The sequence below is a fragment of the Mauremys mutica genome, chromosome 26, assembly GCF_020497125.1.
Source record: "Mauremys mutica isolate MM-2020 ecotype Southern chromosome 26, ASM2049712v1, whole genome shotgun sequence".
Lineage (NCBI taxonomy): Eukaryota > Metazoa > Chordata > Testudines > Geoemydidae > Mauremys > Mauremys mutica.
In genome coordinates this window covers 14001690-14022524 of record NC_059097.1, presented here as the reverse complement: position 1 = coordinate 14022524, position 20835 = coordinate 14001690, and the positions used below count along the sequence as shown (strand labels likewise).

General features: G+C 56.8%; 1 protein-coding gene and 1 long non-coding RNA gene across 3 annotated transcripts; one reads left to right on the top strand and one right to left on the bottom strand.

The window, feature by feature from the left end:
* Nucleotides 1-282: 282 nt before the first annotated feature.
* On the bottom strand, nt 283-18922 carry LOC123356675 (butyrophilin subfamily 1 member A1-like). 2 transcript variants are annotated; one of them, XM_045000073.1, is made up of 5 exons: nt 18321-18922; nt 17549-17608; nt 3823-3938; nt 2827-2886; nt 283-2183 (listed from the first exon to the last, which is right to left on the bottom strand). In XM_045000073.1, exons 1-5 carry the CDS (start codon nt 18356-18358, stop codon nt 1507-1509), a joined length of 951 nt encoding a protein of 316 aa, XP_044856008.1. In that variant the 5' UTR covers nt 18359-18922; the 3' UTR covers nt 283-1506. The 2 variants fall into 2 exon arrangements, with proteins under 2 accessions (XP_044856008.1, XP_044856009.1); XM_045000074.1 differs by having other exon boundaries at nt 18492-18917.
* Nucleotides 7467-12604, top strand: LOC123356702. The gene is made up of 3 exons (XR_006575411.1): nt 7467-7670; nt 10659-10731; nt 11439-12604. It is a non-coding gene; the product is annotated as an uncharacterized LOC123356702 (long non-coding RNA).
* Nucleotides 18923-20835: the final 1913 nt, after the last annotated feature.

Genomic DNA, 20835 nt, shown 5'->3' with positions numbered 1-20835 from the left:
GCGGGAGGCGTCATTAAGTGGGACATGCTGGTCTATCCCAAAAGGAGTCGTCATCTCGCCACCAGAAGGCGACCCACAGACCCCGACAAGCCATTGTGGAACCTCAGGGGACAGACGACTTTGTTGAGTCTCTCCCCGAGAGCCATGGAGAGGAGAGCTCACCCCATCGGCTTGAACTCCCGAGGGGCGAAGAACCCAGCCACGTCAGGCAGCCAACCCCCGGGCTCCCCCCCACCAGCAAGCGCAGCTGGGACACGAACTGGGGCGAGACGGGGAGAATTGTTTGTAATGTTTTATTGACAGTAAGTAACTGGGAAGCTGGAGAGTAAAAGGCGGACGGGAAAGGAGATTCCCCACTACTGAGAACAGGTTTCTTCATGGCACGACAGCAGCATGAACATGCAGGAACGAACAGAGGGAATTACGGCGGGACAGGCTCACTTTCAGTAACGTCATCAGTCTCCGCGCCACTCATGTTCCCTTTTCTTCTCAGCATTTTCCTGGCCCTCACTTCCCATCCCTGCTTAGTTTCCTGGGTCTCTCCCACGGGCCTCCCCTCCCTGCCACAGATCACTGGCTTCTCCATTCTTTCCCCTGGCTGGATCCCTTCCCCTCTTCCCGCTCCCCGGCTGGTTCCCCTGCCAGGCAGATTTTCCTTTCACGCTTTTCATTTCTATTTGCTGCCATTTCTCCCAGACACTCCCTTCATTCTCGTTTTATTTTAGTTCACCTTTTCGTCTTGCTTCTCCTATCCCCTCTGGTTCAACCCGCCCTGCCCCTGCCAACCTCAGGAGTTTAAAAAAATAAATAAATACACATCATGAGACTGACCCCAAATGAGGATTTTTTTAAACGATTCTATAATGGGCTTTGGTCTATCTGCACCCCTGCCCACCCCCCGCGTGTATGTGACCATTTCACAATGTGAGCAGCTGTCCGGGAGTTACAGGGGAAGGTGACTTTGGCTCCGGGGGGGAGAGGTGCTGGCTGGGAGATCGAATGACACAGATTTGTACAAAACACTCCCTGCTGCTGTGGCGCTTCCAGCTCCCCCCCCAACCCCCCCAAAGACTAATTAATTAATCCTGTGCCCCTGCCCAGCCCCCACATCTGCTCAGGGGTGCGGGAACAATTTGTATGGGAGGTGGGGGAGGTGCAGAAAGCCATTGAACCAAACACTCAGCCCTGTCTAGGATGGAAACCATTGCAAGCCAGGGGATGCCGCCGCCGCACCCCCAGCCCCCCGAGTTCCAGCACCTGGGCTTTTGCCTCTTGGGTAGCTCCCGGGGTCCTCCCCCCATCCCTGGTGCTGCAGGGAGGGATGGGGGAGGAGGTTTCAGGGGTCAGAGGTAAAGTGCCAGGGGGGCTGGGCGTCCATGAGGGTCACAGAGACTGGGATGAGAGCTAGCTGGAGACGCCCCTCCTGGACCACAGAGAACAGTGACAAAGAGGCTACAGAAATCCTGGGGGGGGGGGGGGGCGACGCGACTGGCTGCTCTCCCTCCGTCACTCCCTGCTCTCTGCGGTTTCAAAGTCCAGCGACTCCAGGGAGCCGGCGGGGTCGCAGAGACCGCAGGGAGACAGGCGGTAGGAAGACAGCAGTCCTCCGCAGTCATAGAGACTAGGGCACCGGAGGCCGGGCAGGCGGGTTTTGGGGTCCCCCGGGGGACACAGCCTGAGCCAGGATCTCCACACCCAGAGCCAGGGGCGGATTCTCTCCCCGGGGATGGCGCCCGGCGGGAAAGTGAAGATCGGGGCCTCGCTAACAGCGTCAAAAAAGGCCACCTGCCCCCGGTCACAGTCCAGACAAACCCGGATCCTGCTGGGGACGCGCCGCAGGGGCAGGCGGGTGGCCGGGGAGGTGAGAGCCCGGAACTGGCCCCACCAGCCCCGCTCCACCGCCCAGATCCCCTCCTCGGGGTTCAGGTTGATCCAGCCCTTCCGCCGCACGGACTCCCTGGCCACCCCCACCGCCCAGTGCCCCCCCTCCTGCACCCGCACCTCCACCTCCCAGCAGTGGCGCCCCGAGGCGAAGCCCTGGCGGCCCAGCAGGCAGCGCTCCGAGTCAAATCGCTCCGGGTTGTCGGGCAGCGCCTGCCGCGTGTGTCCCCATCGCACGCTCTTCCCGTCTGCAGAGAGGACGAGTTCGGGATGCGCCGTCTCTGGATCCAGGGTCACGTGCACTGGGGGGAGGGGGGGGAGAGAACCAGAGTGTTAGGGGGCAGAGCCAGAGGCAACGGGGTCTTCCTAAAAGTGTGGGGGGGGAGAGGCCCCCTCCCCTCTGTGGCCCCGCCCTCTCTGTGGCCCCGCCCCCCGGCCATACCAGAAGTTGGATCCAGGGAACCCAGCTCCCTCCACCATGACCTGGCCAAAAAGCTGCAGCCAGGTCATGAGAAAAGCCGCCCGGCAGCTGTGTGTGGGGGGGCCGTGGGTCTCCACCCGCCTTGGGAGGGGGACCTGGGCCGGGGGGGGGGCTGCTCTCGCCCCTCCCCCCCCCACTCCAGGCAGGTGGAGACCCCTCAGCTGCCCGGGCGGCTCTGACCCGGGCCAGGCTCCAGCGTCCGGCCTGAGGAGGGTAAAGGCGAGGGCTGGTGACGGAGCTCTGCTCGGGCGCTGAAGAGCGTTTCTGCTCATCAGCGTGGGCGTGACCCCAGCACCCCGGCTGGTAGTCAGGATGGCCTGTGTGATCTCCCCACCGGGTTTCTATGCCGGGCTGCGTGCGAGGGGCGGCGGCGGTTTGGATGGTAACTTCAGCTACCCTCTCGTGACGACGTTCTGGCTGGAGTTTTCTCACGGCGGAGAGACAATCGCCACCGGCAAACTCACCCTGTCTGTGTGCTCCTAGGGGGTCCCCTCTCTTTGTCTCCAGCTGAGGCGGCAGAGTGGCTGGCGGGGAAAAGAGAAACGAGAGGGGATGTCAGGTGTTCCTGTGTGTAACACATTCCCACTCGGCACTCGTAGAACTGTGTGTTAATCACGACAGAGAAACAGACACAGCCACACACTCAGGTATTTAATATAAATTAATCTGAAACCTTCTCTTCCGTCTCATAAGAACGGCCAGACTGGGTCAGACCAAAGGTCCAACTAGCCCAGCGTCCTGTCGGCCGACAGTGGCCAATGCCAGGGGCCCCAGAGGGAACGAACAGAACAGGGAATCACCAAGTGATCCATCCGCTCTCGCCCATTCCCCGCTCCTGGCAAACAGAGGCCAGAGACACCGTCCCGCCCAGCCTGGCTAATAGCCATTGAGGGACCATTCAGGCATCTCCCAGCCATGCAAGCCATTGAGGGACCATTCAGGCATCTCCCAGCCATGCAATCGAGAGCCATGAAGCCTCACGGCCATCGCAGGACGTACAATCTGCGCGAGAGAGAGAGCGAGCGAGAGAATTACTGTTCCCTCATCTGCCCCTTCAGACTCCAGCTGGTTTGTTTCATTCACTTGCTGCCTTCTCTCATAAGCCAGACCCAGTTCACGCACAGATTTTTGTCATAACAGGAACTTTACCCGCTCAGGTCCCTTTGACACTAACGGGATGTTCGGAGCTTGCGAAATCCTGGCTCTAATGGTGAGCTGCTGGGTCTGTTTACTCAGCGTCTCTACAGAGAGCAGCTCGACGGGGCCACCGGGCTCCTTGTTGTGTTTGTGGGTACAGACTAACACAGCTACCCCCCGGTACTTGGTCCCCAAGCGTGTGGCACGCTCATCCAACGATTCAATAGATGCATCATCTAACTATGAACCAGCTGGCCAGCCCCAGTCTCCTCCCACTGTCTCATGGGTTTATCCCAATTTCCTCCTAGATCCCTTCTAGGTACCTTTGAATTTCCTCAGGGTCTCCATGAGGGCAACAATTTTCTGGGAGAAATCACTGAGTCTCACTTCCAGTTCAGGAGAAATCGCCACTGGCTGCTGGAACGTCCCCTTCTCACGCCTGTACAGGAACAATTTCACATGGTTACATTTCATTTAGTGACTCGTTATAAGTTCTTGCTAGAGAGTCGCTGCTGCAACGGGTCTGGAGTTAGAATTCCTCTCCTCCTCCCAGCTTCACAGCAGAGCAACCTTCCCCCCAGGGATCCGATTCATGTTCAACTCTGGCGTGGAGAGACCTGCTCTGGGGATAAAAGGGGTATTGAGTCATAGAATATATCATAGAATCTCAGGGTTGGAAGGGACCTCAGGAGGTATCTAGTCCAACCCCCTGCTCAAAGCAGGGCCAATCCCCAACTAAACCATCCCAGCCAGGGCTTTGTCAAGCCTGACCTTAAAAACCTCTAAGGGTGGAGATTCCACCTCCTCCCTAGGGAACCCATCCCAGTGCTCCACCAGCCTCCTAGTGAAATAGTGTTTCCTAATATCCACCCTAGACCTGCCCCACTGCAACTTGAGACCATTGCTCCTTGTTCTGTCATCTGCTACCACTGAGAACAGTTTAGATCCATCCTCTTTGGAACCCCCTTTCAGGTAGCTGAAAGCAGCTATCAAATCCCCCCTCACTCTTCTCTTCTGCAGAGTAAATAACTCCAGTTCCCTCAGCCTCTCCTTTTAAGTCATGTGCTCCAGCCCCCTAATCATTTTTGTTGCCCTCCGCTGGATTCGCTCCAATTTGTCACATCCTTCTTGTAGTGTGGGGCCCAAAACTGGACACAACACTCCAGGTGTGGGCTCACCAGTGCCAAATGGAGGGGAATGATCACATCCCTTGATCTGCTGGCAGTGCTCCTGCTAATACAGCCCAATATGCCGTTGGCCTTCTTGGCAACAAGGGCGCCCTGCTGACTCATATCCAGCTTCTCATCCACTGTAACCCCAGGTCCTTTTCTTAGCCAGTCGGTCCCCAGCCTGTAGTGGTGCAGGACCTCCGTGGCCAATTCACTCCTTGGCCTGCAGGCTCTCAGGGACAGGAGAGCCTGAGTGTTAAGTGTTGTAAAAATCTGCCCACTAAAAGACCACAGGGATGTGATATCGCAGGAAATACATGAGGTCGATCTTTCCCAGTGAACGGATAGTTCCAGAGTCTTCCATAAAAGGGTGAGAACTTCAGGATTTGTATAAAAAAATGTCTGTAGGACTTGTGGCACCTTAGAGACTAACCAATTTATTGGAGCATAAGCTTTCGTGGGCTACAGCCCACTTCATCGGACGCGTAGACTGGAACATAGAGTGAGGAGACATATACACATACAGAGAACATGAAAAGTTGCCCAACCAACTCTAAGAGGCTAATTAATTTGTGCTGATAATTGCTCATCTTAATTAATTAGCCTCTTGGAGTTGGTTGCAATATTTGGCTGAGGAGCCCCGGGGAGATGTGGTGCTAACCTCCTCGCCAAGCTCTTTCCCAGCATTGTGACGTGTGCGGGGGCGTGAGGGAGAGCCAGGCATCTGCTGAGGGTGAACCTAACATCCTAGAGGAGAGAGAGAGAATTTCAGCGCTGCCTGACACACACCAAGGAAGGGATATTGCAAATATAGAATCACAGAACTGGAAGGGACCTCGCGGGGTCGCCTAGTCCAGTCCCCGGCACTCGTGGCAGGACAAAGTATTAACTAGACCATCCCTGAGAGGGGTTTGTCCAGCCTGCTCTTAAAAATCCCCAACGATGGAGATTCCACAACCTCCCTGGGCAATTTATTCCAGTGCTTCACCACCCTGACAGTTAGGGAGTTTTTCCTAATGTCCGACCTAAACCTCCCTTTGCTGCAATTTAAGCCCATTGCTTCTTGTTCTATCCTCAGAGGTTAAGGAGAACAATTTTTCTCTCTCTTCCTTGTAACAACCTTGTATGTACTTGAAAACTGTGATCAGGTCCCCTCTCAGTCCTCTCTTCTCCAGACTAAACAAACACATTTTTTTTCAATCTTCCCTCAGAGGTCTTGTTTTCTAGACCTTTCATCATTTTTGTTGCTCCTCTCTGGACTTTCTCCAATTTGTCCACATCTTTCCTGAAATGTGGTGCCCAGAACTGGACACACTGCTCCAGTTGAGGCCTAATCAGCGCGGAGCAGAGCGGAAGAATTACTCAGGGCCGGCTCTAGGCTCCAGACCCCAGCGCGGCAAGCACGCGCGTGGGGCGGCCCTTTCCCGGGGGGGCGGCAGGCTGGGCCGGCGGACCTGCCGCAGTCATGCCTGCGGGAGGTCCACCGGAGCCCCGGGACGACCGGACCTGCCGCAGGCATGACTGCGGAGGGGGCGCTCGTCCCGCGGCTCCAGTGGACCTCCCGCAGGCATGACTGCGGACGGTTCGCTGGTCCCGCGGCTCGGCTGGACCTTCCGCAGGCATGCCTGCGGCAGCTCCAGCGGAGCCGCCGGACCTGCGAACCGTCCGCAGCTGCGGGAGGTCCAGCCGAGCCGCGCAACCAGCGGACCCTCCGCAGTCATGCCCGCGGGAGGTCCGCTGCTCCGGGGCGCCTCCCGGGCATGACTGCTTGGGGCGGCCAAAAATGTAGAGCCGCCCCTGGAATTACTCCTCGTGTCTTGCTCACAACACCCCTGCTAATACAGCCCAGAATGATGTTTGTTTGTTTTGCTTCAAGTGTAGCTCTGTTGACTCATATTTAGTTTGTGATCCACTGTGACCCCCAGATTCCTTTCTGCAGTTCTCCTTCCTAGGCAGCCATTTCCCATTTTGTATGTGTGCGACTGCTTGTTCCTTCCTAAGTGAAGTACTTGGGATTTGTCCTTATTGAATTTCATCCTATTTACTTCAGACCATTTCTCCAGTTTGTCCAGATCATTTTGAATTTTAATCCTATCCTCCAAAGCACTTGCAACCCCTCCCGGCTTGGTATCATCCACAAGCTTTATAAGTGTTCTCTCTGTGCCATTATCTAACTCATTGATGAAGCTATTGAACAGAACCAGACCCAGAACTGATCCCTGCAGGATCCCACTCGTTATGCCCTTCCAGCATGACTGTGAACCACTGATCTCTGGGAACGGTTTTCCAACCAGTTATACACCCACCCACCTTGCATCCGAAGAAGTGGGTATTCACCCACGAAAGCTCATGCTGCAAAACGTCTGTTAGTCTATAAGGTGCCACAGGACTCTTTGCTGCTTATAGTAGAAAGATCACTTCATCAGATGCTGGGCTGTAGCCCACAAAAGCTTATGCTCAAATAAATGTGTTAGTCTCTAAGGTGCCACAGGGACTCCTGTTCTTTTTGCGGCTACAGACTCACGCAGCTGCTACTCTGAAACCTGATAGTAGCTCCATCTAGGCTGTGTTTCATTAGGCTGTGTATGAGAAGGTCATGTGAGACAGTATCAAAAGCCTTACTAAAGTCAAGCTATACCAAATCTACTGCATCCCTTCATCCACAAGGCTTGTGACCCTGTCAAAGAAAGCTATCGGGTTGGTGTGACAGGGTGAACTCACCCCGCGCTCGACGGGGAAGGGTTAACCCCTCACTCTGGGCTGGGCATACTCCTAGTATAAAAGGGAACAACCCATCTCAGTCCGGCCTGGCCATCGAGGAGGAAGGATGCTCATTGCTAACTCCGGCCCACAGGCAGCTGAAACGCCTGACCGTGAAAGACGGAGACCCAGACTGACGCCCAAGTGCCCTGTGGATGTCCGAGAGGGATCAACGTCACCAGGAAACACACACGCCGAAAAGCCCCGAGACCCTGACAACACCTCAACTACAGCTCCAGAAGGTATGGTAGGAGGGGGCCCCCGGGGATGGATGGACTAGTTATTGTCCAGGAGGAAGTGTTTCGGTGGGAGCCTCGCTGACTCAGTGGCAGGACACCCCACCCCGGGCAGGGTGGGCACAGGACCCCCCTAACCTACCCGCCAACGTCCCCCCAAGTGGTTTCGCGCAGCAAGGCCGGGAGGGAGGAGAAGCGGAGCGGCGGGGCGCTCGGGGGAGGCAGCGGTGGTGGAGGGGAGGGGAGCTGGAGCCGGGAGCGGTTCCTCCACCCCCCGTTACTTCCTGCGCCCTCCCCACCACCCTAGCTCACCTCTGCTCCTCCCGCTCCCCTGAACGCGTCACCACTCCGCCCTCCCGCTCCTAGGGAGCCCCACTGTCCTCTCCGGCCCGGGCAGCGCCCCAGTGTCGAGCCCCATGGGGGGGCTGAGGGCATCTCCTGGTACCAGCTGCACCCCCGACATAGTCACCCCCAGCTAGTTCCCGCTCCCGCAGGCACTAGTGGGGATGAATGACAGCGAGACCCTTCGGGGGCCACTTGCAACCCCAGGGTGCGCACACATTTGTCAGAAAAGCCCTCCACTTCCAGAAACACTTTTCTGGGGGAGGGGCGACCGCTTGGGAACCCCTTGGTCAAATGACCCCTATTGTGGTGACGGCCCCAGCCCCGGCCCCAGGAGGCCCAGCGGATTTCAGGGCAATCCCAGTGTGGGGGGCCGAGGTTCCAGCACTAGGAAATGTCGCCCTGGGAACAGAAGGAGCTTCTCAATTGTACCGGCGCCGGCGCTGGCGCCAACCCTGGAAGCTGGCAGCTCTCTGGCCGGCCGGAGGTTTCTCTGTGCCGCAGCCTGTCTGCGCTGAGGGCAGGAGACGTCTGTAGCCAGCCCCTCCCAGCACCGGGTGATTCGGGCGAGACAGAAATTGCACCCACAGCCTAGAGGGGCAGGTGGTGTGAAATGCACCCGCGCGACGGGGCAAGTAGCGTCACCCTGGAGACTCCTCCCCGGTTCCCTGCGCAGGGTAAATCCGGCTTTCCTGAGCCCCCGTCTGCAGCACCCACGGGCGCGTCCCCTCCCTGGCACGGACTCCTGCTGTTTGCTGGGAGCCCCGGGGAGAGTCGCGGCCCCGGAGTCGGTGGGGAAAATGGACCAACCTGGGCGGGTCAAAGCTCCTGAGTCAGCCGCCAGCAACCAGGAAAATGATCCCCCAAATCACGTGGGGGGTTTACAGACTCTGTTGTGGGTTTGGTGTCTGACCCCCGGGGGGGGGGTGAGAATTAGCTGCCCCCTCACCCCCAGGCAGTGAGTAACGTGATTTGTGTCACCATGCACAAGCTCCCCCCCCTCCATCTGCCCGGCCCCCACCCCCAAATCAATCCTCGCCCCTCCCCCATCAGTTCTGCCTCCAGATCTGATGGGAGCCCCCAATCCTGCCCCTCCCCCAGCTCCCACACTGATCCCCCCACATCTGCCCCTCCCCATCCCCCCACCTGCCCCTCCCTATCCCCACCTCTGCCCCTCCCCCACACCCCCACCAATCCCCCCACCTGCCCCTCCCCCAGCTCCCACACTAACCCCCCCCACCTCTGCCGCTCCCCCCACCCCCCACAGGCCCCTCCCAGCCTCACCTCGGCTCCTCCGGCAGCTCCTGGGGTCCCCCCCCCAGGCCCGGGGGGTGCAGGGGGGTCCCCGCTCCCCTCCCAGCCGGGCGCGGTGCGGTGGGGCCGGGCTGCGCGGGCGGCTCGCCGGGGAGAAAACCGCGTCTCGCCTCCCGGTTCGCTGCCGCGGAGCAGCCTCAGTAGCAGCAGCAGCTGAACCCCCCCCCGCATCAGCTGCCGGCCATTCCCCGCCGGGGGGGGGGGGGTGCAGGGGCAGGCTCCGGGACGGGGTGCAGGAGCTGGGGGGTCAGAAAGGGGGAGGCACTGGGGGGGGGAACCCCAGGAGAAGGAGGGGCAGAGGGGGTGAAAATTATGGGGTGAGGAGCCACCTGCCGTGGTCTCCAAAACAGGGCGTGGGTGGCTTTGGGGGTCCCGGCTTGTGTCCGTCCCAGCAGCACCCCCCACCCATCGCCGCCCTCCGGGACTGAACGATCCATCGTTCCTGCAAGAGGGTGTCGTGCGAGTCAGTCGCCAGGACTGCGTCCAACCCAAACTGGCCACCCTAACGCCGCCCCACAGCCGCTCGTCTCCGTCTGCAGCGACACGACGGGCCCAGGGGCCCGGGAGTCAGGGAAACGGTTTGCACCGACGCACAAGCCGCCGTGAAACCGACTGGCACTTTTCACGGGGGTTTCTGCTGCACCCCCAAATTCCTGCTCCGTTTCCGTAGGATTCCCACGTCCGCACCGGGCCTCACAGCAACGGTTCCAGCTTTGCCTGTCTGGGGGGTCCCTTCCCTGTCACCCACGGGAAACACAGTTTCACCCCTTGTAATTTATTTTTAAAAATAGTATGATGTGGATGACCGTGTGTTTGGTGCTGTGCAAACGACAGGGCCACGCGATAGCTTCCCGCAGGCGATGGCAGGCCAAGGCCAGCTGGGATTTCTCTCTTTATTTATCCAGCCCTCTGTAACGTTTGTTTTTCTCAGCATCCTGCGTCTGCCACATGGCTCCCCGTTAGAGCCAGTCTAAATCCGTACAGGATCTATCTCTGTTGAACAAGAGGGGAGGGATCGCTCAGTGGTTTGAGCATTGGCCTGCTAAACCCAGGGATGTGAGTTCAATCCTTGAGGGGGCCATTTAAGGAACTGGAGTAAAAATCTGTCTGGGGATTGGCCCTGCTTTGAACAGGGGGTTGGACTAGACACCTCCCGAGGTTCCTTCCAACCCTGATATTCTAAGGTCTCACTCTCTCTCTCCATTTCAGGGGTTCTCACAACATACTTTTCCCTAAAATACTTAACTGTAGGAAAAACAAAGAAATATGCCCATATATACACGTCCATAGCACTGTAATTTATTGATGTAGGGTTTCTTTCTTTTCCTTATTTTGCAGACTCAGTAATAACAATAATGTACAGTTGTCTCTAGTCTTCACTGGACCTAAACAGGATAGAAACGGAAATAAGGTGCTTTGCATGTTCGATTACTGTTTTTAGCTGGCTAGTTAGCGAGTCTGCTCCTGTGAAACGTGGTATTTGCATTTTTGTTAATATCACGTTTCACAGCAGACTTCCTCAGCCCTGGCATGCTGGGGGACAAATTAAGCCCAGGATGAGGAGGTGGGTAAGGAGGCAGGGGGGGACCAGGAGGAGGGAACAGGGATTGAGGTGTCAACACCCACCCGCACCCCCAATCACAGCCCAGGAGGCTGTGGCCACAAGAAAAGCGCCTGGTAGCCACGTGCGGCCACATTTGAGAAACGCCGGGTTAGATCCTGCTCCCAGAATCTGGAACAAAGAGGCTAACGTCAGTGGATTTACTTCACTTTCCATAGTAAACGAGACCCTTTCTGTCCAGTCAAAACTATTTCCCCATGCTAATTTTTCCCCCTCTACTGTTACTCACACCTTCTTGTCAACTCTTGGAAATGGGCCATCCTGATTATCACCACAAACGTTTTTATTGTCTCCTGCTGATAATAGCCCACCTTAACTGATGAGTCTCGTGATACTTGGTACGGCAACCCCCATTCTCTGTGTATATGTATCTTCCTACTGTATTTTCCACTGCAGGCATCCGATGAAGCGGGCTGTAGCCCATGAAAGCTTGTGCCCAAATAACTTTGTTAGTCTCTAAGGTGCCACAAGGACTCCTCGTTCTTTTTTCTGTCCAGTGTGTGTAAACCTCTTCAGCAGTGACGGGCAGCGTGCTGGCTCCAGAACTATCTAGCAGAGAGACCGGGGCGTGCGGAGTGCGAACTGCTGGGTTTGATTCCTGGTTCTGCTGCTGCGTACGGAGAACAAGCTGCGTACCTCAGTTTCCCCATCCTTAAAACACCCTGACCACTGGACCCGGGGGGTATTCTGGACTGTACAATGATTCTCGCTTGTTCTCTGACCCAATTCATATTTATTTAAAGGCAATGGAATCGCTACTACGAGAGAGAGAGCGCGAGAGAAACGCCAGCAAAGGGCTCCTCTAGGCCAGGGGCTGGTGCACACCCGAGGGCTGGAGACTGCCTCTTCCCATCTCGTCTCTGCGCCAGTTAGAGTCCAGATTCTCAGGGGGGGTAAATTAGCCTAGACTCCATGAAGCTTTGCCGATTTAAAGCCGGTGAAAGCCTGGCCCAATATCACTATTTAAGCCCATTTTGTTAGCCACGCGGTTGTATTGAATTGCCAGGCACAAGCCCGCCCACATTGAAAGCTCCCCTCCGGCCTAAGGGGAGGAACCACTGGACCCAGGCATCAAACGGGCAACAAATGAGAAAAACAGAGATGGGAGGGACGGTCAGAGGGTGAAAAGCAGGGATCCGGAGGGGGACACCAAGCAGAAAACCCCTAAAGGCGTCCGGGGGCTGCAGCCTGGCGCACTCCACAGATGTGCATCAGGGTCGTCCTTACGCCACAAGTTTTCAGGGAGGCAGCGGTGAACCACACCAGGTACGTGCCCGTGCTCCCGGCTTCATGCCAAGGGCTATCCCAGCCGGGCTGCAGGACCAGGGTGGAATAGAGACTGGCCCACCGGGGCTCCTCACTCTTCACGGTCGGTGGGAGGTGTCGGGTCGGGACACGAGGTGAGGAAGCCAAGGGGGATGGAGCACCAGGGTGTGCGGCGGTTTGCTAGGCACATTTCAGAAGTGGAACGGCGGCAGGTCACGCAGCCAGCTGGGTTATGCAGAGCCAGAAGCTGGTGGGGGGAATCGGGGAGCAGGGGCCCGATGGCATGGTCCAGAGGGCCGGGGGAGCAGGGGCTGGCAGGGAGCCTCCCTCCCCTAGGACCCACTCACGAAAGGCCCGAGAGGTGGGTTATAAAGCTGACCTCACCTCCAGGGCACACGAAGGGTGGAGAGCCCCATGCACCGGCCGAGCACCAAGGCATCCCCCGCCCCAGTCCCAATCTAGGTCTGCGATCCCGGCGGTACCTCCCAGGACCAGTCTCCAGCGCACGGAGGGGTAACGCCATCACCTGCACACCAAGCTGGGGATTGTGTAGCACGGAGGGGTGACGCCATCACCTGCACACCAAGCTGGGGATTGTGTAGCAGAGAGCTGCCTCTCGGCGGCCGCCACGGACCTGTTTGCCGAGAGCAGCTTCCACGTCTGGAGGAGGTCCTGGTGGAAGACCCCTCGGGTGGAGAAAAAAGAGCGAAGTAAGGCAGGGCACATCAAACCTACGCTGCTTCTCTTCACTTTCCAGGCGCTTCACGAATGATCCCTCCCCTCACCTACTATCCCCATCCATTACCAAAAGGTCTTTCCCCACCTCCTATCAGCCCACGAGCCCAGCCTCCATCGCCCACGCGTCACATTTCCAAAGCAGCACCTTCCTGCTTTCCCCCACACTTGGGAGCGGCTTCCCAGAGATGCTCAAAGCTCCCTCCTCATCCTCCTTCAGACTCTTCTCCGCCACGGTGCCTCCGGGAAGCTGGCCAACGGTGTTCTGAGACCCCAGCCTGTCCTGCTGAGCAGTGCTGCCTTCTCCTCCCCTTGCACTTCCCCCTCTGTCTGTCTGTCTGTCTCCAGCTCTGGGCGCTTGGCTTGCACCGGAAGCTGCCAGGTGCAGGGACATCTTTCCTTTCTCTGTTTGTACAGCCCCTAGCACAACAGGTCCCGGTCTGTAACTTGGACTCCTACACGCTACGGCTCAAAAAGGTTCAGAAAAGGGCAAATAAAATGATTAGGGGTTTGGAGAGGGTCCCATATGAGGACAGATTACAGAGGCTAGGACTCTTCAGCTTGGAAAAGAGAAGACTAAGGGGGGATATGACAGAGGTCTATAAAATCATGAGTGATGTGGAGAAAGTGGATAAGGAAAAGTTATTTACTTATTCCCATAATACAAGAACTAGGGGTCACCAAATGAAATTAATAGGCAGCAGGTTTAAAACAAATAAAAGGAAGTTCTTCTTCACGCAGCGCACAGTCAACCTGTGGAACTCCTTACCTGAGGAGGTTGTGAAGGCTAGGACTATAACAGGGTTTAAAAGAGAACTGGATAAATTCATGGTGGCTAAGTCCATAAATGGCTATTAGCCGGGATGGGTAAGGAATGGTGTCCCTAGCCTCTGTTCGTCAGAGGATGGAGATGGATGGCAGGAGAGAGATCACTTGATCATTGCCTGTTAGGTTCACTCCCTCTGGGGCACCTGGCATTGGCCACTGTCGGCAGACAGGACACTGGGCTAGATGGACCTTTGGTCTGACCCGGTACGGCCTTTCTTATGTTCTAATGCAGTACAGGCGCTTTTGCGCTGCCCGACTGGCGGCAGAGGCATCTGTGTGGCTAAGAACCAGGCCCCCCCTTTCCCCTGGAGATGCCGCGGGGTGGTTAGGAGCCAGGCACAAGGGCCCGTTGCCACTGAAAAGGCATCGGCTAAACCGTGGCCGTCCGGCCCCAGGAAGCCCCATGACAAGGAGGGTCCCGTGAGCGAGCGGGTGGTTAACGAGCCAGCCGCCAATGACATAAACCCCAAGGGCGTCGTACGGCGCGATCGTTACCCAGCTGGCTCTGAGCGCGGGGAAGAGCTCGCACTGCACAGCTGGGATTTCCAGCAGAGCCCCTGGGCGGGACCCCACGCAGGGAATCACAAGGGGATTTGGAGGCATCGGAAAACCCCCTCACAGAAACCCAGCAGCTGCCCCTCCGGCAGCCCCCCGACAAAACTCCGCCTCCAACCCCCAAACTCCCCCCCGCAGAAGTCACCCAGCCAGGGGCTCCGTGGCCCAAAGATTTCAGGGGGGCCCCGTGCCGGGTGTGGCCGCTCCTGGGCGGCGCTGGACCGACGGGGGCGCTGGCTCCAAGCCTGGGCAGCCTGCAGAGGCACCGAGCGCCGTGAGAAACGGGCCGGGGGACACCCGCTGCGATGAGATCGTCTGGCCAGGCCCCAGCCGGCTCCTTACGGGCACGCTGAGCATTGCTGCTCCGGGGAGAGCAGCGGCCCAGGGGCCCGGAGAGACGGGAGCCCTCCGGGGCCACGGGGGTTGGGATGTTGGAGGCTAGAGGAACCCGTTTTCTCATTCCCGGGGGGCCGCTCCCCGTCTCCCCACCGCCTTGTCTCAGGAACACAGGCCGAGCGGGGATCCTCGCACCCAGAAGTAAGGGAGGATCCTCTCCCCATGGAAAGAGGCTGGAGGGAGGGAGAACAGCAGGGACTTCCAATCGGCATCCAAAAATGCCACCTGCCCCACTTCGTAGTCTAGGGAAACCCCTATTCTCTGTACGCTCTCACTCGAGATCAGACGGATGCCAGGGGTGGAGAAACCATGGTACACATTAGACCACCCCTTACGCCCGTGTATCCCCATGGCCCAGATCCCCTCCTCAGGGCTAGGGCTGATCCGGCCCTTCCTCCTCACAGACGCTCTGGCCACCCCCACGGCCCAGTACCTCCCATTCCCCACCTCCACCTCCCAGTAACGTCGCCCCGCGGTGAACCCCTCAGCGCCCAGCACGCAGTGACACGTGTCGAATCTCTCCGGCCTGTCAGGCAGGTCCTGCCGCGCGTCTGCTCGTCTCACGCTTCTCCCGTCCTCCGACACGACGAGGAGGGGATGGGCCGTGTCTGGATCCAGAGTCACATTCGCTGGGGGGGAGGAGGGGGGGAGAAAAGCGGAGGGTTAGGGGCAGAGCCCAGCCCTGGGGGAGGCCGGGACCCTTCCTCACTCCCCGGCAGCCCTGGACTGGCTGGGACGCTCCTGGATCCGGGGCAGCTCCCGGGCTCCTGACTGTCTCACACCCAGACACAGGACGGGAGAGACACGGAGGAGAGAGACTGAATCTGCAGGTAGGGGAGCTGAGGAGGAGGCTGGACACCGATTTAACCCCCCCCCAGGGATCCCCCTCCCCCAGCTGGTCCTTTCTTCCTTGTCCTGGGAGAAGGGGGAGGACAGGGCACTGGGGGGAACGGCTCCAGACCCGAGAGGAAGGTCCATATCCTGGGAGGCAGCCCCTCGCCCGGCCCGAGAGAAGGGAGCCGCACGAAGGGAGCGGTCAGAAAGACCCCAGCCCAAGAGGAAAGGAGGATGCTGGAGAAGGACCCTCACTCCACTCCTTCCTTTTCATTTAATACACAACAGGCCCGGGGACCCCGGGGCAGAGTTAAGGGTGTCTGGATGCCAGAGAGTGAAAACATTTCTGTTCCTCGTCGTGAGCGTGCACCGAGCCAGGAGGCCGGTGTCAGGATTGTTTGTCTGACATCGGCTTGGGATCTCCTCAAGGCAGGACGCGTTCATTGTTAGCCAGAGTGTGTCTGACTTGTTACTTTATCGACACGTTCAGGAAGATGTGCCTGTGAGAATTTGCTCTTAATAGCAAGAAAATCTCCACTCAGAATCTCACCCCCTCGGGTGTGATCTGACTGGTTCTCCCCGGTTTTTACTCCAGTTCAGATGGCAAAGTGTCTGCGAGGGAGGAGGATAAAAGAGATCAGATTTCATGCTGTTGTGTTTGTAACCACATCCCCACTCTGAACCGACTTATCATCACGACCAATCCCGAAGGGAAGTGGTCACCTTACAGATTAAACGCCATCCACATCAAGCCCTAGCTAAATCTTTAACGTGGCGCAGCCGGATAGTCACCTTACGTCCACCCGTGGTGATCTGATCCCACCAGGTTAGTATCCAGGCTTCTTGGTCAGCCTGGGATATAGAATTTGGGGTCTGGCTTTTCGATACTCTTATCTCTGATACTAAGGAGGTCAAGCAACCAGTCAGGAGGGGTAAGGGGGGGGATGGGGGCGAGGCGTAAGAAACACGACAAGCCAAAGAAAAGCCTGGCCTTGGCCAGAACACAACCTCGCTCCTTACCCCTCCCATGGGGTACAGAAGAGGTGGGATGAAGACCCCAGACTCACGACCGCCCCCAATATGGAACATGACCCTAAGCTGTAAGGGGTGAGACTAGGGGCGTGTAGTGCAGGTATATTTGGGTCTGCTGAGGAGGAGGAGCTGGGAATGCGGACACAGACAAAGGCTCTGCGGCGTCCCAGAGCTGGGAAGGGGACACCGGGGAACAAACTCGGCCGGCGTGTAGCACTATGGATACGCTTGCTTAAAACTAACCCCAATAAACATCACATGGCCTGCACTTTGGACTTCTGCCCTTCCGCTTTCCGTCTGCGTGACAGGAACCGGGGGAGGGGGCAGAAGGGAAAGCCCTCCAAGACGCCACTGAAACTTTGGGCGCCGATGGGATCACCGGCCGTGTCGCGGCCATTCTGTGGGAAACAGGCTTTGGGATTCCCTGATATTCCAGCTTAATAACAGACCCCTCCCTAGAAAGCCGACAAAACCGAACCAGTGCTGCTGGGGATGATTATTGGATTCGGCTAGAACGATCCTGGACTACGTGACTGACATAACTGTGTTTTAATTAAAACAGACACACCGATCTTTAATAAAACTTAATGGCGGAATCACATGGGCTGAGAGAAGGTGTTTGGGGGCTGGTCAGTGACAATGTTTCTGATGATCAGTGCGTGTCTGAGTTGTGTGTTAGAAAATAGAAAATTTGGAGCTATACCTACCTCACAGAGCTGGAAGGGACCCCGAAGGGTCATTGAGTCCAGCCCCCTGCCTTCACCAGCAGGACCAAGGACTGATTTTGCCCCAGATCCCTAAGTGGCCCCCTCAACGATTGAACCCACAACCCTGGGTTTAGCAGGCCCATGCTCAAACCACTGAGCGATCCCTCCCCCCAGGTTACTTTAACAAAGATGTTTTCATGTGCGAATTTTCTCTTATATTTAAATATAACCACCACCACCACGTGACCCCTCACCCTTTGTATACGACAAGAGCCTCTTCCACCAGTCCTGCTCCATTTCCGGCGGCAGAGTCTCTGGCGGGAAGAAAAGGATACGGGTGATGAGTTTTTATTCCGTCACATTTACAATGGCTTTGCCACTATTAGCTGACATCATAAGGTTTTTATTATGACAGAGGCGTGCGCGCGCGCACACACACACACGCGCGTCTTTCTAAAGAGGCCAGATAAAAATTAATGGCAAGTCTTGCACGTGTATTTCCTTTCATTCAGCCATCTCAAAGCCGCTGAACCAACAGCCACCAAACAACACAACCATCTTGAGAAATATTATTTGTAGAAGAGCATCACCACCACCACACTGGGTCAGACCAACGGTCCTGCTAGCCCAGTATCCCGTCTTCTGACAGTGGCCCGCCTCAGATGGTTTTGGCCACTGGAGGTTTAGGGACACGCAGAGCACGGGGTTGCATCCCTGACCATCTTGGCTCGTAGCCACTGATGGATCTATCCTCCATGAAATTATCTAATTCCGTTTTCGAGCCAGTTGTACTTTTGGCCTTCACGAGGAATAGCACGGGCTGACTGTGTGAAGAAATACTTCCTTTCGCTTACCTGCCGCCTATTTATTTCACTGGGTGCCCCCCCTCCCCTTCTTGTGTTATGTGAAGGGGTAAAAAGCACTTCCCTATCCACTTTCTCCACATCAGTCAGGATTTTATAGACCTCTGTCACATCCCCCCTTAGTGGTCTCTTTTCTAAACGCCCCAGTCCCAGTTTTTCAAACCTGTCTTCATACAGAAGCTGTTCCACACCCCTCATCATGCCTGTTGCTCTCTCCCAATTCCAATCTCTCTTTTTGGAGACGGGGCGACCAGAACTGCAGGCAGTAGTCAAGGCGTGGGCGGGCCATGGATTTACAGAGAGGCAATGTGATAATTTCTGTCTTGTTACCTACCCCTTTCCGGGGGATTCTCAACGTTCTCTTCGCCTCTGTGACTGTCGCTGCACCTGGAGCAGATGTTTTCGGAGAACTATCCAGGACGACTCTAAGGCACTACAGGCCGTACAGCGGCCCAGCAAGATCTCCCGTGTAGCCGCCCTTTGCCAGCAGGAGAGCGCTCTCCTGCCGACAGAGCAGGGTCCACACCAGCACTTTTGCCACTGAAACTTATGTCGATCAGGGGGGTGTTAGAGGGCTTATTTTTTCACTCTTTTTGCATGAACAGAGAGCAACAATACCTGCAGTTTGAAGGTGCAAACAATTTGATGTTTACGGGGGTGAACTTTTAGCAAGCTTAAATTTGGTTTTGAAGTATAACTTTCTGTTTGCCCCTAATTTATATAGTAATATTTTTAGCTATACCGTAACCAATTATTTTACTGACATTTAAACAATCCTAACATACTGTAACTTTTTTTAAACCAATTATATTCCACTACCCTAATTAATTTACCCCTAGCAAAATTAATTATACAGCAGACAGAAACAATTAGAGAAGCAGACTGATTAACAAGGTAAAAGTGGTGGCCATAAAGATAAAACAATACAGAAATGAGGGTTTCACAACCACAACCATTGATAAGGGATTTCTTGCCAGACAGGCTGCTGTCAAACTAAGTTTTCTTTAACCATCTTAAGATCTGTTTCTTTATCTGCTGGTGATGGGCACTCTCCGGACAGGATCGTCTTCCTAACAGCCCAGTTGCACCTTATTTCAGTGTGACTGGTTTGGGGTGTGAGGATGTGACCCTGCTCTTCCCAGTTTAAGGCTGCCCCTGCTGCTTAGCCTAAGAACAAGGCCTCAGACTATCCTAGTGCGAGAAGGCCCAGACACAGGCAGACTGTGATTTTGAGTCTTTGTTTTTATACCCCTGTAACTAGCTAAGTGATAAAAATACACCCAAGTTCTTAGCGCATCGGCTTCACAGGCAGGCCTGACTATCTCTGCTCTAACAGGGGGGTGTTTTTTAATCACATCCCTGGCCGACAAAAGTGGTAATGTCAACAAGCAGGGAAATGATCCCCCAAATCATGTGGGGGTTTTACAGACTCTGTTGTGGGTTTGGTGTCTGACCCCCGGGGGGGGGGTGAGAATTAGCTGCCCCCCCCACCCCCATGCAGTGAGTAACGTGATTTTCATCTCCATGCACAAGCTTCCCCCCCCCCTCCATCTGCCCGGCCCCCACCCCCAAATCAATCCTCGCCCCTCCCCCATCAGTTCTGCCTCCAGATCTGATGGGAGACCCCAATCCTGCCCCTCCCCCAGCCCCCCACATCTGCCACTCCCCCCAGCAATCCCCCCATCTGCTCCTCTCCCAGCCCCCCCCACCTGTCCCCCCCCACAGGCCCCTCCCAGCCTCACCTCGGCTCCTCCAGCAGCTCCTGGGGTCCCCCCACAGATCCGGGGGGTGCAGTGGGGTCCCCGCTCCCCTCCCAGCCGGGCGCGGTGGAGCCGGGCCGGCTGCTCGCACGGGGGCGGAGAAGGAAGCAGCTGATCTGACTCACGTGGGATCAGACACACTCCGGTTCCGCTCCGGATTGGCTACTTTGCCCGGACTCCGGCGCAGCCTCAGTAGCAGCAGCTGACGCGCCCCCCCCCGCATCAGCTCCCTGCAATCACCGGGGGGGGGGGGCAAAGCGTGACCCGAGGGGGTAAAACGGGGGGCGGAGGGGGGCAAGGGGCAGGCTCCGGGGTGGGGGGCAGGAGCTGGGGGGACAGCAGGGGGGAGGCGCTGCCAGACAGTGGCACGGGGGGGGGAACCCCCTCGGGCGGGGCGGGGGGGGGCATGGTTCCCACAAATGGGGGGAGGAGGAGGAGCCACCTGCCGTGGTCCCCAAAACAGGGCGTGGGGGGGCTTTGGGGTCCGGGCTGGGGTCCATCCCGGCGGCAGCGTCTTGTCTACACTAGGACCCTACAACGGGGGCGGGAAACCCCCCTAGTCCCGGGGCAGCGTCTCCCCCTGCAGAGCTCAGCTGGGGACTCCCCGGTGTCCTGGGTCCCACCCAGCACCCGAGGGCTGGACACCGGCTCCTCCCAGTAAACCCCCACGGCCTCATCACAGCGACAAGCCGGCGAGGTCCTGGCGGGTGCTGGGGTGACCCTGTTATACCAATATAATAAAAACCAGCAGGATCTTATTAAGAGGGATAAGGCAAAGATGCCACATTTATTGTAAATACCATAACAAAACAAAAGACAAAAGCAAACAACATTGTTTTACTACTTATTTCTATCACTACTTATTCCTTACACACACACACACATACACACAGAGTCTCTCCCATATTCAGGTTCTCT